The following is a 15,678-nucleotide window of genomic DNA, read 5'->3' as shown; positions in this document are numbered from 1 at the left end:
GTACATATTTTTTTAAATACAAAAAAAATCGACGCTATCATTAAACAATCCTCGTTTTATTGTTTAGGGACCTTTGGAGCCTTTATTTACAATCGTCAAACCTTGAGTGATGTGACGAACAACCAATCGCATTAAAGGTCAGAGGTTCTCGACCAATGACATGTTATGGGTGGGGCCAGTTGGAAGTTGCCTCATGTAGCGACATCATTCCCTCAACTGAATTGTTTGTTGACGGCCAAGATGGAATTCCTTATGGGAAATCCGTTCACGACCCCAGTGGGGCATTGCATTGGTATGTAAGAAAACATCACCGAAACGACAATGTTTTCCAAATATGCGATCGTGTTTTTAAAATGTTCGGAGTACCCGATGATGTTGTTAACGTGACAGCTAGCATTAAGCTAACGGCTGTGCTATTTAAACTAGCCCCGTCAGTCACTTGGCTAACAAATAGTTAGCATATGTTATAGATCCATCGTTATTTTTGATCGATTAAACAATCGAGTGTTTGGTGCTTATAGTGGGTAATTTTGGTGAATAGATCTTATTGTAAAGTTTCGTTCATTCATTGGAATGTTATGTGACATGCTAGCTAGCTTAGCCTGTTTGCAGCTACCATTAGTCATCGCTTCTTGTTTATACTATTTGCTTGTTATTGACGTCATCTGGTTTTATAAGTTGCTATTTTTATTATATTCCAGAAAGAGCAACTGATGGATCGCTACCAAATGAAGACTGGACACTCAACATGGAAATATGTGACATTATTAATGAAACAGAAGATGGGTAAGCAAACACTATATACAAAACTATTATGATGGGCTTCTTATTAAAGTACCATATTTGCAGATTCACACTTATATTTTTTCAATATTTACAAGGCCTGACTACTCTTGTTATAAAATGTTGCATAAAGTGCATAGATTGATTAGTAGGATGCATCTATTTATAATCTAATCAACATCTTTGGGCATTCATTGCATGAAATCAATGTCCCGTGCAAAATTGCAAATAAAATAATCAATGCTCATGAGTTAATAATTATGCATCTGTATATAAGTAAACACTAGTTTTGAGAAAATCATTGACTGATTCAATCGAGCTCTGGATTTTGTATTTCCTTCTTGCTTTGGGTGTATTTTTATATGCTTTGTTTATTCATTTGAGGCATGTGATTGTGTGCAGGCCAAAAGACGCAATTAGAGCAGTGAAAAAGAGACTGAACGGCAATAGGAACTACAGAGAAGTTATGCTTGCTTTAACGGTGAGTACAAAGCTGAAGTACAGCAAATTATTGTGGTCCTATAGTTTATAACTCAGACATTAGCTGACCTAAATATGTTTTTGTTAGGCCCATCATTAATTATACTTGAATATAATTATAATTCAACTGTATCAGCAATTTTGTAAGCGTCCTTCCAGGTCTGCATTCTAGTAAACAGTCCTTGGAACGAGGACTCTGTGACTAAATGCACAAATATATTTAATATTATAACAGAATAACTAGTTTTTTTTTTATCAAAACACTTCCCATATGAACAATGGAAGTTCATAATATTTTTTTTCCAAACAGTTTCTGCCTTAAGATTTTTAAATATTTAGGTCACATTTCAAGATCATAACTAGCGACTTCCAGAAGTAACACACAATTTAGTTTGGCGCATTGTCAAAAAAAAATGAAATTGCCTCAATAAAAATGACTCACACCCACACACAATTGAAATAGCTTTCTCCAAACCACAATAAAAAGAAAATTAATAATTAGTCTTTGACAATCTAATTATCAGGTGCTGGAGACTTGTGTCAAAAACTGCGGACACCGATTTCACGCTCTGGTCACAAGCAGAGACTTTGTTGACGGTGTTTTGGTTAAAATCATCTCTCCTAAGAACAACCCTCCTACCATAGTCCAAGACAAAGTGTTAGCCCTTATTCAGGTAAGATCACAATTCACAGTTCTTCCTGCAAATGTGTGAAGGTAATTTTGTATGAGGTGTTCAAAGAGCTGTTTTATTGTTGGTTAATGACGTTAAACAACAACTGTGCAAAGCGACAGTCAGATTGAAGCGAGAATTTCTCGGCGCTTTGCCCGGTGTAGCTCACGTTACCAAGCTCAGCTCACGTAACCTTGCAACAACAACTCTTATTTCCAGCATTGGGTCATGGCATCGGACCAGGAGAGATGCATACTTTAACAGTGGTTGTCAAGCTTTTTGACGAGCTAATTGTTTTGCAAAAACGTTGGGCGTGTTAACATGTGAATTTGAACACGCCTATCAGACATTAATGGCATTTAAGAGGGTTATTATTGTATATTATTTTGTTTGGGGGGTGGAAATAAGTTGTGTAGCATAAAATAAAGCTGTGAACAACTTGTGTGAACTTAGAAATGGGTGATATGACGAAAAAAATCACAAAAAAACAAAACAAAAATCAATGATTTTTTTTGTGGGTCGGATCAGTGTTATCCTCTTTAACTAGTGTCCTTTTTGCAACACCGCCCCCATTCTCTGTGGTGGCGAAGTGCCGTAATTGCAGTTTAAATTATCAATTTTTATCAAAAGTTTTTATTATTGTTGACAAAAATTATTTCACGATAATTATCGTTTTACCGCTCAGCTCCAGCCTGAATGTGTGAATTGTTTCTCTCATTTTATGTCATACATGCCCTAAAATATTATTCTTGTGTCACTACAGTCATGGGCCGATGCGTTTCGGAGCAGCCCAGATCTCACTGGCGTCGTTCAAATCTACGAGGAACTGAAACGAAAGGGAATCGAGTTCCCCCTGTCCGATCTGGAGACTCTCTCACCGATACACACTCCTCAACGGGTGAGAAGGCATCACATTGCAAACTGGGGGGAACGTTCAACTCCATGTTTTTCCTCATTTTGTGTCTTTCTAGCAGGCGGCATCGGCACCAGAGGGAGACTCAACTCTACACAAGTACACAGCCCCTTCCCAACCTGCCCCGCTTGCTGTTTCAAAACCGTACAGTAACCCTCAGGTTCCGAACATTCACCCTTCTGGAGCCGTAAACCCAACACCAGAACAGGTTTGATATGAGAAGAATGGATATAACAAACGAATACACCGAATACCCATTTTCATTATTTTTTGACCCGTCAGATTTGCAGACTTCGCAGTGAACTGGATGTTGTTCGAGGTAACACAAAGGTCATGTCTGAGATGTTGACCGAGATGGTCCCGGGACAAGAAGCTGCTTCCGATTATGAGCTGCTCCAGGTAAGAAAATTGTTCAAATGGCTTCTGTGCATCTGACGATTTAAGTGGGTCAGCTCAGTGTTGTCCTGCATCTCATAATCGCTTATTTTGCTTGTGTTATTGTCCTTTTGTGATCATGCTAAAAACACGGTTCCCCATCCTTTTCTCCATCTTTTATGATGTATATTTTCAGGAGCTGAACAGGACTTGTAGAGCCATGCAACAGAGAATAGTCGAGCTCATATCGCGCATCTCCAACGAGGCGGTGACCGAAGAGCTGTTGCACGTCAACGACGACCTCAATAACATCTTCTTGCGCTATGAAAGGTTTGTAGTCTCAGATGGCGACGACAGCTTTTGCACCCTTGTTAACGTCTTCCCTTGGCTAATGTATTTTCTCGCTTCAGATACGAGAGGTTCAGATCTGGAAGGGCCACAACTCAGGGTGTCAACAATGGGGTGAGTCAGTACTTTACATGTGGGACACCTGTTTGTTTTCCATCTTGTAGATACGCTGTTCATTCTTTGACTTCAGCTCCTTTAAGGTTCCATCTGGAAGGCCTTAAATGTCGGTTGTCATTCACTGATTTTAATGTGTAATTTACTATAAACTTAGCAAAGATTAATGAAGAATATGAAGTACCGCTATTTCCGACTTTGCATACACCAATTGCAACTCCCTAGTGTAATGTCTCTATGAGCACTGGGCGGAGCATTGCATTTTTTCCGTGTCTTTTTAATAGAGCCAACCCGGGAGAAGAAAGATATCAAAATTTCAAACAAAATTAGAATTAAGTTTAGTCTAAAGTTCGATTAAACTTATTTTTGAGTGTGTCTGCATCGTAATCCAATTTAATTTGTATTCATTGTCTCCTTTTCCTCCTGTTTTCTATCCCTCTGTTTCTCTGGCTAGCTGAGACAGGCAAGTATCTAGTAGTCGTGGTTAAATAAAGGGGGCATCCACACTAGATTTTGATTACAAAATAGTGAAATATATCAATAATGTGACGCTTGTGATTGTAAGTGTATCCCCCGTCTACCTATTCTACATGGCATGTTTCGTGAACATTTAACAATATAAAACAAACATTCAGTATTTAATAATGTAAGGTAAAGAAATAGATCCCTCTTCCCTGTTTCCCTTCCTTTTTATTTATTTTTTTTTAAGGGGATTTTGTACCATGGAAAAACATACCATTGCTAAATAATGTTTCCCAAAGTCCAAGCTAGCAGTAATTTAAAAAAAGTACAATCCCTTAAGAAAATACTTTTTCATGCACCTTTCCAAGTTTCTGTTCCACGTATTCATAATGTCAGTCTTGTGTCTCCATCAACTGTTTCTGACCATTCATTGTGACAATAAATGTGTTTGTCCTTTTGTTCATAGGTCTTAAGTGAAGCTACAGAGGACAACCTAATTGATCTGGGCCCTGCCTCGCCAGCAGTAGTCAGCAACATGTCCGCCGTGGCCCCGCCTCCGACCGCCTTGCCTCCAAGCGTCACCAACGACCCCGGGAGACCTTCTTCTCCAGTTACTTTGGCCTCTCGCCTAGCTGGACTAGGTATTGTCCAACAAAGTCAACCCCCCAAAATCAAAACATATTTGTAATTGGGGATACAGTTTTCCCTCGATTATAGCGACTTCACTTGCCGCAAATTCACTTCTTCGTAATTTTTTTCTGCCATTAATTATTAAAAATATTTTAAATATATTTCTTAAATTTATAAAATTTGAAAATCCATGCTAAAACTTGTAAATGGAAGCTACTCTTGCTAATTAGACTCAGCGCTTAAGAAAAAACATATTTTTTTGGATTTTTTATTTTTTTAAGTTCATAAAAAAATATGAAAATCCAGGCTCAAACTCTTAAGCGTAAGCCACTCTTGCTACTTGGACTCAAAAACTGAAAACATTTTTTTTTATTACCGCGGACATGTCTGGTCCAGAGTAACCGCGATATTCAAGGGATTACTGTACTTACACATTTTCACAGGTAAAAATACCACAAACCAAGAGTTATATCAACTCCATTGTCAAATTATCGGTCATCTTTCAAAGTGATGGACTTGTTCCACTTTAGCCGTCATGTGGCGTGTCTCTTGCAGATGTGGGCACGGAGAGCGTGAGCAGCACTCTGAGCTCTTTAACCGGCTGCAAGCCGCCTCCACCTTCTCAGGATGAGTTTGACGTGTTCGCTCAGACCCGGACCGGATCGCTCCCTGAACCCAACAAGACGTAAGACCATCTTAATCAATCAGCTGAGGTTGGTGTGGTGCTGGATCCACGCATCATTTGATATAGTTTCCTTTTCTGTGACGACGGCAACCGGATTTTTCACTTCCAAGATGGCTCCCACTCATTGAATTAAGGCTCTAAATTAGGCTCTTTTTTTAAAAACTTTTAAAACAATGCATGTTGTTGTTTTATCAGGATTCCAGCAGAGGAGAACCAGACTGGAGCCGCTGCCGCTCTTCCTCAACCAACGATGGACGTTAAGCAGCCACGATCAGGAGTGGTCAGTTTCAATTAAATCCTATAATAGTTTTGTGGTCGCTTAAGAAAATTTTGATAAATGTTACTAAGCCAAATGATAAATCAATAGATTAGAAATACTACTACACTCTTGAATTGATTTCTGGAAAGGGTCGGGTGATTGGTTAATGTGCATCACAGTTTTCGTTCAAAATCGATGGAGAGAAAATAGCTTACAAAAAAGCAGGCAGATGTTTTGCTTTAATTTCATACCTATTCACATTTATGTTTTGGGGTTGGGTTTTGTTTTCAATGTCGTCCTCTAGTGTGTGGAAGGCCAGTCCTCTGTCATGGATGACATAGAGGAGTGGTTAAGTACTGATGTGGTGAGCCCATCATGATTTTTTTGATTTCATTTTGTATTATTTCTGCATCTTTCATTTTTCCTTTCTGTTTTATCCTCTGTTGTGTTAAGACATTAATCCACTCACAATGGTTTTTCCTCTTGACTTCTCAGTCTTAACAATCTATCTTAATTCTAATACCTTTTTTTGTGAAGTGTCAGCAAGTTGTAAAAATGAACATTAACTGCATCTCAACCTCAAGGACGATGAATGGGCAATTTTGACTTTGGGTGTCGTCAATATTTTAACTCTTACATACATTGGTGTCATTTTTAAATTGCTTGGCCAGGTTTCCGCGCTGGTGTAATTCTTACTTTATATTTGGTGGCTATGTATTTTTCAAAACGGCTTGCATGTCTCTAAGAGTGCTTCCACTATGAAGGCAGCGTCTATTTTTCAAAACTGCATGTCACCTCTATAAGCACTTGCATTATTATTTCCCACATGTAAAACCCTGTTTCTTGTTTACAGAAAGGCGATGAAGGCGAGGAGGGCGTGACAAGTGAAGGTGGGCACCGCCTCCATTTATGAATACAGCTCGAATGCGATGGGTGATGATCAGCAAAATAGGTCGCCGGTCAAATGTACTTTGATATTAAACACTACTTAGATATTAAACACTACTTAGATACTAAACACTACTTGGATATTAAACACTACTTAAATATTAAACACTACTTATATATCAAACACTACTTATATATCAAACACTACTTATATATTAAACACTACTTGGATATTAAACACTACTTGGATATTTAACACTACTTGGATATCAAACACTACTTGGATATTTAACACTACTTAGATATTTAACACTACTTGGATATTAAACACTACTTGGATATTAAACAGTACATAGATATTAAACAGTACTTAGATATTAAACCCTCATGAATATAATTTTTGAGAGCTGATTTCAACAGTAAAGTCTTGTCACCGGAAAAAAATAAAAATTCAGATAATTTAGCATACAGTTAGCCTTGCATGCATGTTCTCGTACCAGGAGAAATCCCAGAACTTGGAAACCCGCTTGGGCTCAAACTCAAGACTGAATACTGACTTTTCTCATTTTGTTGTGCCCTTACAGAATTTGACAAGTTCCTGGAAGAGCGAGCCAAAGCCGCAGAGATGGTCAGCAGTATGCCGTCACCCCCTACCGAGGAGCCCAGCGCCGAGCACACTACCCCCAGCCACAAGAAGGCGGACAGGCCAGAGGATAGCTTGTTTGCCGCGTAGACAGACAAATGGACGGTAAGAGGGTGGCCCGGACCCAACCACGTGGTAAAACTACCCCCCCAAAAAAAACACTATCTTCATCTACTACGCTAATGTATCCTTATCCAAAGGGAATCTGTGAAAGGGAAAAAGAGTTAACAGAATGGTCTATTTTCATATGTTTAAAAGAAAAGAAAGAATGAGTCATATATGTTCGTTGCCCTTTGACCTCGCACAGTGCCCCAAATTTCCCAGCATGCACGAGCACGATTAGCAATTTACGTTTTTTTTGGTTTCGTAGCCTTGACTATATAAATATATATATTTTTATTTTTTTCCGTTCAGTTTAAAGTGTAAATGTGTACAAAATGGCCCTTCGATGTACATTTTATGCGACGAATGTTCAAGAGAAAGGAAATATACACTTGAATTAATTCTAAGAACGCATGATGAAAAGATTTTGATTTAAAAAAATAAATAAATAATAGTATAAATACTCTTATGTTTTATTTAGGGCTTAATCGACCTTATTTTTGTGTTTTGCCGTTTTCAGGAGGTTTACTTAAATGTTTTGTGTCATCTTAAAGCTGGAAAAACAGTTATTTTCTTTTTCTTAAGACCAAATGTTCGGATATTGCAAGGGAAAATGAGTTTATCCTACAGAGATGTCATGTTCCAGTAAGTTTTTTTTTTTTTATTAAACCTTTTCTTTCTTGACGGGAGGGAGTTTGCGCGCACTTTGGGACAAGGCATGACATTTCAATTTGTTGTATAAATCATTCAAATACTTTGGGAGGGCAGGAATAATTTATCCCCACGGTGAGATGAGGATTTGAAATGGTTTAATTGAGTATAGAGTGTATGGAAATGGAAGGATGTTGATTTTTGTGGCTTTTTATGGGGTTTAGATATTGTTTTATAAATTGCTGCTGGGTGATGTATTGCGTATTGGTCCTGTTTATTTTTTTTTGTGAGTTGAATGTAAACTGCGTCGTATTATGAAGGATTTAAAAAGAAAAATACTTGGAATTATGTGTGATAAATTCGCTGAAATACAAAAGTTTTCACATTTTTTGGTCAAATCAAGTCGAGCTTTTTTTGTTTATTTTTTAGGAAATGCTTGTTTGGATTTTGGCGTGTATTTTTTTGTCCGTTTTGTGTCTTGGCGGAAAAAAAATGTGAGTTTATTTTTGTGTTTTTGACTTATGCATGAAATCAATAAAACCTTAGCCGTGTACTAGGTTTTTCAGTATGTGGTTTTATTGGTAATACAGTAAGTATTCTAACAAAATGGTTGAAAAAATGTTTTGTTTTTGTGTTAAGGATGAAACGGTAAGGCAACACTGTTCACCTGTTTGACAAATGTTGGTAAATTTAAACAAATGTGGCAGCTATTCAAGCTGTATTTTTAATTTGAAATGTCACTCTTATTTTTTCCAATTATTAGACTCGTATAAAAACCCTTCCAGTCAATAGGAGTCAACCAACCAATGCCGGATCTCCATCACAAATCTTGAAGAAAATATGGAAGCACGTCGCCCAGCGGCCAATGATTGACATGGTATGTTGATTTACTCATTTTACACATACACCCACACTTTATGTTAATCTAACTCATCCGTTGTGTGTTTACGAAAATCCTTGCGGCTATTTCGTTGATGCTCATTAGCACTTACGATAATTAGGCTCATATACGATAATTTTCAGACCTTAAGTCGCACAAAACAAAGAATACAACATTTGATTTTTAATTGTTTTATTTGATTGGAAACCAAGATAGCTTAACATAACAGTAAAATAGAACAACAGGCTCAATATAGGCATCTAGTAACAGATTAGATAACTATATCTTAAGAAATATATTGTTGGTAGTCAGACAGAAAACAAATTAGAAGCCCAAATTATGAAAAATAATTGCAATGTTTAGTCTTTAAATGACAAATGTATAGTCTTTTAATGATAGCATACTTATAAGAAATATGAGGATATTGCAGTATATGTATTATATTTACATGACAGAAACAAACAGGAGATAAAAATATTCACAATCAAGATAGCTCAATTTAACACTTAACTATTATACAGTTTTTTAAATAGATATTTTGATTCTTAGATTAGTTTTATTTAGCTATGTTAAATATAGCTAAATAACAGGCGCTGTTTAAGTAACTAGCTAAATATTGTGTAAAAACACAAGTTTCATGTATATTTATTTAAGCTTCTTATACGTACTGTAATCAACGATCTTTTTCTCGTGCCTACAGGCAGTAATTTTAACGAAATTTAACTTAAACATTACCATTTAATAGTCCACTAACTTCCCGTCTTCCCTCCTCGTATGGACCCTCCCCTAAACCTAACCCTGCGAGCACTTTATGCTAAGTTAATTTACCCAAATATTTCCACTACGCGCGCCATCAACAACTTTCTTAATGGAAACTTGCTGATCCATAAACGCCGGCGCCGCTGTAGACGTTCGCTGGGGGGCACAGCGATCGATCGAGGGGCATTTGCAAAGGAGGCATAAGATGCCTTTAATTAGAATATAAGCGTAGCGGGGGTGCGGAAAGAGTGTGGGTGTGTGTGGATATGTTTGCGTTCTAGGCCCGGTAAATCTCGGATGTAAGCCCCCCCCTTTTGCTATTTAAATAGGGTCACGTCTGGGCTTCACCTTGCAAGTGTTACAATATATTAAATGCCACTCATGTTAAGTGTGTTCTCTGATGTAGGCAAGGCATTATGGAAAGGTTAAATTGAAAAATGTCCCTTGAGCAGCATGCAGGTATGATTGATCTCCCTCACCAGAGAAATGCGTGTTTGCCAGACCTGTTTTGCTTTGCCTTTTTTCATTAGCGTTGCTTGTAAGTAAATAAGCGACGGTGGTGGATTGGAGGTCAAGCGTCAGTCCGTCAGGATTCAAAGGTCAATGTGATGTGTTTGTTCTTAGCTAATTTTTGTTTGATTTGTGGTTTCTAGGGTGCTGCTGAGGAGGAGAAAGTTAAATGTGGACTAAAGTGTGTTTAAGGAAGGCGGCATGGTTCGTTAGAGCGTTGGACTTCCAGCTCGGACAGCTTTAGGGTGGTGGTACGAATTCTGGTTGGTACACTTATATGGAGTTTACAGGTTTTCGGTGTTGAAGGTGCTATTGGGTAAGTAAAATGTTAAGTTGTGTGTAATTGTACGAATCCAGGTTGGTCCACTTGTATGGAGTTTACATGTTTTCGGTGTTTAGGGTGCTATTGGGTAAGTAAAATGTTAAGTTGTGTGTAATGGTACGAATTTGGTTGGTCTACTTCGGTGTTTAGGGTGCTATTGGGTAAGTTAAACCTTAAGCTATGTGTAATGGTACGAATCTTGCGTGGTCTACTTGTATGCAGTTTACATGTTTTCGGTGTTTAGGGTGCTATTGGGTAAGTAAACTGTTGTTATGTGTAATGGTATGAATCTTGGTTGGTCTATTTGTATGAGGTTAACATGTTTTCGGTGTTTAGGGTGCTATTGGGTAAGTAAAACATCAAGATATGTGTAATGGTATGAATTCTGGTTGGTCTATTTGTATGGAGTTTACATGTTTTCGGTGTCTATGGTGCCATTGGGTAAGTAAAATGGTAAGTTATGTGTAATGGTACGAATCTTGGTTGGTCCACTTGTATGGAGTTTACATGTTTTCGTTGTCTAGGGTGGTATCTGGTAAGTAAAACGTTAAGTTGAGTCTGAATCCTGGTTTGTCTACTTGTATGGAGTTTACATGTTTTCGGTGTTTAGGGTGCTATTGGGTAAGTAAAACATCGTGTTATGTGTAATGGTATGAATTCTGGTTGGTCTACTTGTATGGAGTTTACATGTTTTCGGTGTCTATGGTGCCATTGGGTAAGTAAAATGGTAAGTTATGTGTAATGGTATGAATCTTGGTTGGTCCACTTGTATGCAGTTTACATGTTTTCGTTGTCTAGGGTGCTATCTGGTAAGTAAAACGTTAAGTTGAGTCTGAATCCTGGTTTGTCTACTTGTATGGAGTTTACATGTTTTCGGTGTCTTGGGTGCTATCTGGTAAGTAAAACGTTAAGTTGAGTCTGAATCCTGGTTGGTCTACTTGTATGGAGTTTACATGTTTTCGGTGTTTAGGGTGCTATTGGGTAAGTAAAATGTTAAGTTATGTGTTATGGTACAAATCTAGGTTGGTCCACTTGTATGGAGTTTACATGGTGTCGTTGTTTAGGGTGCTATTGGGTAAGTAAATCGTCAAGTTAAGTGTAATGGTATGAATCCTAGTTCCAACACCGTCACGTTATTGCTAAACGACACTTGTTGAGTTTGCCATCTGTTTTTACTGAGCATGCAAAGATAAGTACGTCACATGTTAGATGAAATCATTATCAACCCGTTTCTAAACTAAAGCCAGGAAACATGCAAACTGGAACTGTTTGCATTTTGTCCGTCAAGCAACCCAACATCATGTCCCAGTATGTTTTAGAGATGGTGATGAATATGGTATGGTTCCTCTTTCCTTCTTTCAGTCTACGAAATGACTTTGTTCGTCTTTATTCTCCAAGTTTGCTGTCGTCACAGGGTCCAGAAGTGCAGGTTGAGATGTTGTCCCGGTCCTACGTGGGAGGATCTGGTCCCAGGCGTAGACAGAATGTAGTCAATGCTGAACTTGATCTCCGATTGTGGCTTGGGGGCTGGAGGCGGGACCGGGACGTCTGGGACTGGGGACGCACGGGGCCTCTGGGGATTCAGGGGGCAGAGAGCGGCAGAGAGGCGTCCGGCCCGGAGGGGAGCCTCCCCAGACGGGCGAAGACCCATCTTGGTGTTCCTCCGGCGCCGCCGACGACGAAAGTTCCCGTTCTCGAAGAGGTCCAGCATGGATTGGCACCCGCTGGCAAAAGTCCAAAAGTTGCCTTTGCCTTTGTCGTTACCTTCCGTCCTGGGAACCTGCCGCAGAAAAAGCCATGAGGTGAGGACTGGGGTGGGTTCATCTAAAGTGTTAAAGTGTGTACAGGTACCTTGATGAAGCAGCTGTTGAGGGACAGGTTGTGCCGGATGGAGTTCTGCCAGGCTCGTTGGTTGGAACGGTAGTAAGGGAACCTTCGCATGATGAAGTCGTAGATGCCTGATAAGGTCACCCTCTGTTCGGGGCTCTGCTGGATGGCCATGGCGATCAGGGCGATGTAGCTGTGCATACGTAGGTGAGTGCCGTTAGGCGACACATAGAGTTGAAAAAACATGTTGTAAATTCAGAATTATAGTTTAAATTCTTCTTTTTGAAGGAACGTGACACAAGTATTAAAGCTTTACATTCATACTTAACAAAGAAATGCCCAAATTTGTATTAAATGTTTCCAGTATGTATTTTATGTTACTCTAAGTCAGATGAACAAATGAAATTGCCATGAAACTTGAAATAAAATATTTTTCCTGAAAGTATTTACATTGTAAAGAATCATTTTTTCCCCAAACGACTCAGAGTAAATTATGAATTGCTTCAAATGTAATCTCACATCTTAACCCGCGCTTTTGACGTTAATTTTTTAAGTACTACGTATCAATTTGAAAATACAAACTAACTTTTAAACCCTTTCGTTTGACATACTACTCAAAAGACAAGAAAAACCAAGTCTTCAAGTCACTTTTACAAGAACAAAAAATAAGATAATTAAGTTTGCCTTTCTTACCTGTAGGCAGGTCGGCACATCTTCTTCTCCTGCTCCGTACTGCAGGAAGCGTACGAATCTCCATCATAGTTAAAACAGTTAAAAGGGTAATGAGAAGCATCAAACATGTCGACTTGTTTTAACTTGCGACGATTCCCCCCCAAAAAACCTCCAGACCGCGTACGTTCCAGATTCCCGTGGCGTTCGGCTTGGCCGCCTGACGTCCACTGGGAACTGGCTCCATCCCTCCCAACCCACCCCAGTGACGGCCTCCTCCCCCAGTACCCACCACAACATCCTCAACACCCCCTTCCTCACCCACTCTCCCTCCCTCAAATAGCTTCGTAATTAAGACAAGCAAATACAAAAACAGCCACTTACCGTTTTTGTACATTTTGAGTAAGTAGTACATATGCAATATATTCTATTTAATTGCTCTACGATAGTTTCGGTAGTTTATCAATTACGTACGTTGATTTTGGGGAAGTTTTCTGATGTTGATGGGTTTGTTTTGGAAGAAGTTGACCGATCCACGACCTCCAATTCGTCAAAAAGATCAAGCTTTACCAACAGTGGGCGTCATCCATCATCATTTAGTGGTTTTTCTTAAGTGGACTCCACGCTTCTGTAGTACTCAGCCTAGACCGTCTAACAGTAGCATTCTGCTTATCTACGGGGAGGACCAAAACACTCCTACGAAGTCTTCTGGGTGGTCTTTTCGTTACTCTGGGAGGCGACTTTTCTGTTTTATTTGGCTTTTTCTTCGGGATCTTCTCCATCGACTTGAAACGTCTAAAATACAAACAACAAACAAAGCCATTTTTGGACTTGTTTTGTTCTTCTTAACTCTACGCTTTGGTAGAATTGTGTGTCCGCTCTGGCAGACATTTGGTCAACAACGGGACGTTTTGGAAGATGCTATCTGTAAATGCTCTGTAATGACTGTAAATTGCTTCCGCGAACTTAAAAATAAAATAGAGGGGATGTGTATTTTTGAAGGGGTTTTTAAACCGGGGCAATTGTGAGGGTCTCATGAGAGTCTGAGTAGGGAAAACACCCACGAGGTCTGCCAGGGGGTCTTAGTGTGTGGGCTGGTTGAGGGTTTTAGCATCATTTTCAAGGCCTTGAAAGTTCTGGAAAGTATAAAACATTGATTATAAAAGTTAAGACAGTTCAATTAGGCTATTTTCGATGGATTAACTCTACTATTTTTACAATAAATGCTAAAAATGATGCAGTATTTCTTTTTATTGCACGTGATGCCAAGAAAGGAACCAAAAATTCCTAAGTTCAAAGTAAAAAAAATGTTTGTTAACTTTGTGAATTGTCACACATACGGACATATTGTATCGACAGGACTTTATAAAATGTCGGACACAAGAAATGGCGCGTAAAGATTTCTCCATCTCTAGAATTGGGGGAAACTATTAAATGTATGAAAGCAGACATTCAAGTTTCTACCGTTGCACAGGCACTAGATTTGATTTTTCCTATGGTATATATTAAATTTTAATTTCCAAACTACGTCTTGACAGCTCTGCCGTCCCAGAACGAAATGTACAATCCGCAAAAAATAATCTTAGGATGTGAAATATATTACAAAGAAACAAGAAAACGAATGTGAGTAACATTCGGATTTTTGGTACCATCACTGGCCACAATATTAGGTACACCTACTGCGCAATAAGGCATTAAAAATAGTTTTAATCAATTTTTTGGACATATTCTGTATAGTTTTGGGTTGTTTTCGTGCAGGATATCTAGAATGATAGTGAGCCACATTAAGGCAAATTTTGGAATGCACAAATATATTTGATTTAAAAAATAAAACCAAATTACGACGAACAAGTGTCCCTAATGTTGTGGCTGGTGTTTACAATTGACGCAAATAAAACCAGTTCCCATTTGAACGTAAACATTTTCTTCCCAACATTGTTTACATTTTCTTACCTTTTAAAGCTGCTTGTTTTTTTTTTTTACAGAACAATGTCGCCCCCTGTGAGCTAAAGGTGAAGTGACAAAACCTGCAATGTTATGGGTGAGCCTTAGTTTGATTTTTAAACAATAAATAGGATTTTTCAATAAATAGTCAGCTAATGGAAATGGACAAATTTTGGAGTTAACCCGCACTCCAATTTGAAGACTTTTTGTAGGACGAGATAAACCTAAGACGATGTCAGCTTGGAGAGTTTCAACCAGTTCATCAGAATTCACTGAATTCAAGAAAAGGTCCCGAACCAGACAAAGACGAACGAGGAGTCCAGGCGTCTCTCTACAATACTTGGACAGTCCAATCGTCTGGCGTCTTTTGCGGAGGCTTCCCATAATGTCTGACGCTCATTTTCCCAACAGTGCCCGTTACCTGCGTTAAATTTGTGGCGACTTTCAGAAAGCTTCGGTGTGGAACCCGTCCTCAAAGCTACCTTCTTCTGGGCCTGCTGTGCTACGTCCATTGACTCCCTTGGATGTCGTCTTCTACCACGTACGTGTAGCCTTCTTTTTCAATGCATTCAGCCAAGACCTGCAGAACCTTCATCATAAAAAAAGATGGTTATTTATTTTTAAAAATGACATAGTATAGTATGGCTTTATTTCTTAAAAAATGACATAGTATAGTAAGACTTTGTTTACGTAAAAAAACAACAGTAGTAATGGTTTAACGTAAAAAGACAGTATAGTAAGGCTATTTAACGTAAAAAAACGA

The 15,678-nt window shown here is 38.7% G+C and overlaps 3 protein-coding genes across 6 annotated transcripts in view; 1 reads left to right on the top strand and 2 right to left on the bottom strand.

Moving 5' to 3' along the window:
- Window positions 1-173: 173 nt before the first annotated feature.
- tom1l2b (target of myb1 like 2 membrane trafficking protein b) lies at window positions 174-8,557 on the top strand. Of its 3 annotated transcripts, none has more exons than XM_077738300.1 (15): window positions 174-292; window positions 702-786; window positions 1,186-1,264; window positions 1,788-1,937; window positions 2,698-2,832; window positions 2,909-3,055; window positions 3,130-3,246; window positions 3,419-3,552; window positions 3,633-3,684; window positions 4,613-4,787; window positions 5,332-5,461; window positions 5,657-5,741; window positions 6,025-6,084; window positions 6,574-6,610; window positions 7,193-8,557. In XM_077738300.1, the coding sequence occupies exons 1-15, from the start codon at window positions 241-243 to the stop codon at window positions 7,339-7,341; spliced, it is 1,587 nt and encodes a 528-aa protein (XP_077594426.1). In that variant the 5' UTR covers window positions 174-240; the 3' UTR covers window positions 7,342-8,557. The 3 variants fall into 3 exon arrangements, with proteins under 3 accessions (XP_077594426.1, XP_077594425.1, XP_077594427.1); XM_077738299.1 differs by having other exon boundaries at window positions 2,906-3,055; XM_077738301.1 differs by lacking the exon at window positions 6,025-6,084 and having other exon boundaries at window positions 2,906-3,055.
- A 2,223-nt stretch (window positions 8,558-10,780) lies between these two features.
- Window positions 10,781-14,061, bottom strand: foxl3 (forkhead box L3). 2 transcript variants are annotated; one of them, XM_077738303.1, is made up of 4 exons: window positions 13,446-14,061; window positions 12,996-13,034; window positions 12,327-12,495; window positions 10,781-12,255 (listed from the first exon to the last, which is right to left on the bottom strand). In XM_077738303.1, exons 2-4 carry the CDS (start codon window positions 13,013-13,015, stop codon window positions 11,884-11,886), a joined length of 561 nt encoding a protein of 186 aa, XP_077594429.1. In that variant the 5' UTR covers window positions 13,016-13,034; window positions 13,446-14,061; the 3' UTR covers window positions 10,781-11,883. The 2 variants fall into 2 exon arrangements, with proteins under 2 accessions (XP_077594429.1, XP_077594428.1); XM_077738302.1 differs by lacking the exon at window positions 13,446-14,061 and having other exon boundaries at window positions 12,996-13,232.
- Window positions 14,062-14,207: 146 nt separating this feature from the next.
- The window catches only part of fam20cb (FAM20C golgi associated secretory pathway kinase b), a 44,923-nt gene continuing 43,452 nt past the window's right edge, over window positions 14,208-15,678 (bottom strand). The window contains exon 12 of the mRNA XM_077738298.1: window positions 14,208-15,504. Coding sequence (XP_077594424.1) covers window positions 15,418-15,504 — 87 coding nt within the window. The 3' untranslated portion in view covers window positions 14,208-15,417. The remainder of the gene's footprint in view (window positions 15,505-15,678) is intronic.

The sequence above is a fragment of the Stigmatopora nigra genome, chromosome 18 (assembly GCF_051989575.1).
Source record: "Stigmatopora nigra isolate UIUO_SnigA chromosome 18, RoL_Snig_1.1, whole genome shotgun sequence".
Lineage (NCBI taxonomy): Eukaryota > Metazoa > Chordata > Actinopteri > Syngnathiformes > Syngnathidae > Stigmatopora > Stigmatopora nigra.
The sequence above is the reverse complement of the archived record's forward strand: the minus strand, read 5'-3'. Positions and strand labels throughout refer to the sequence as shown.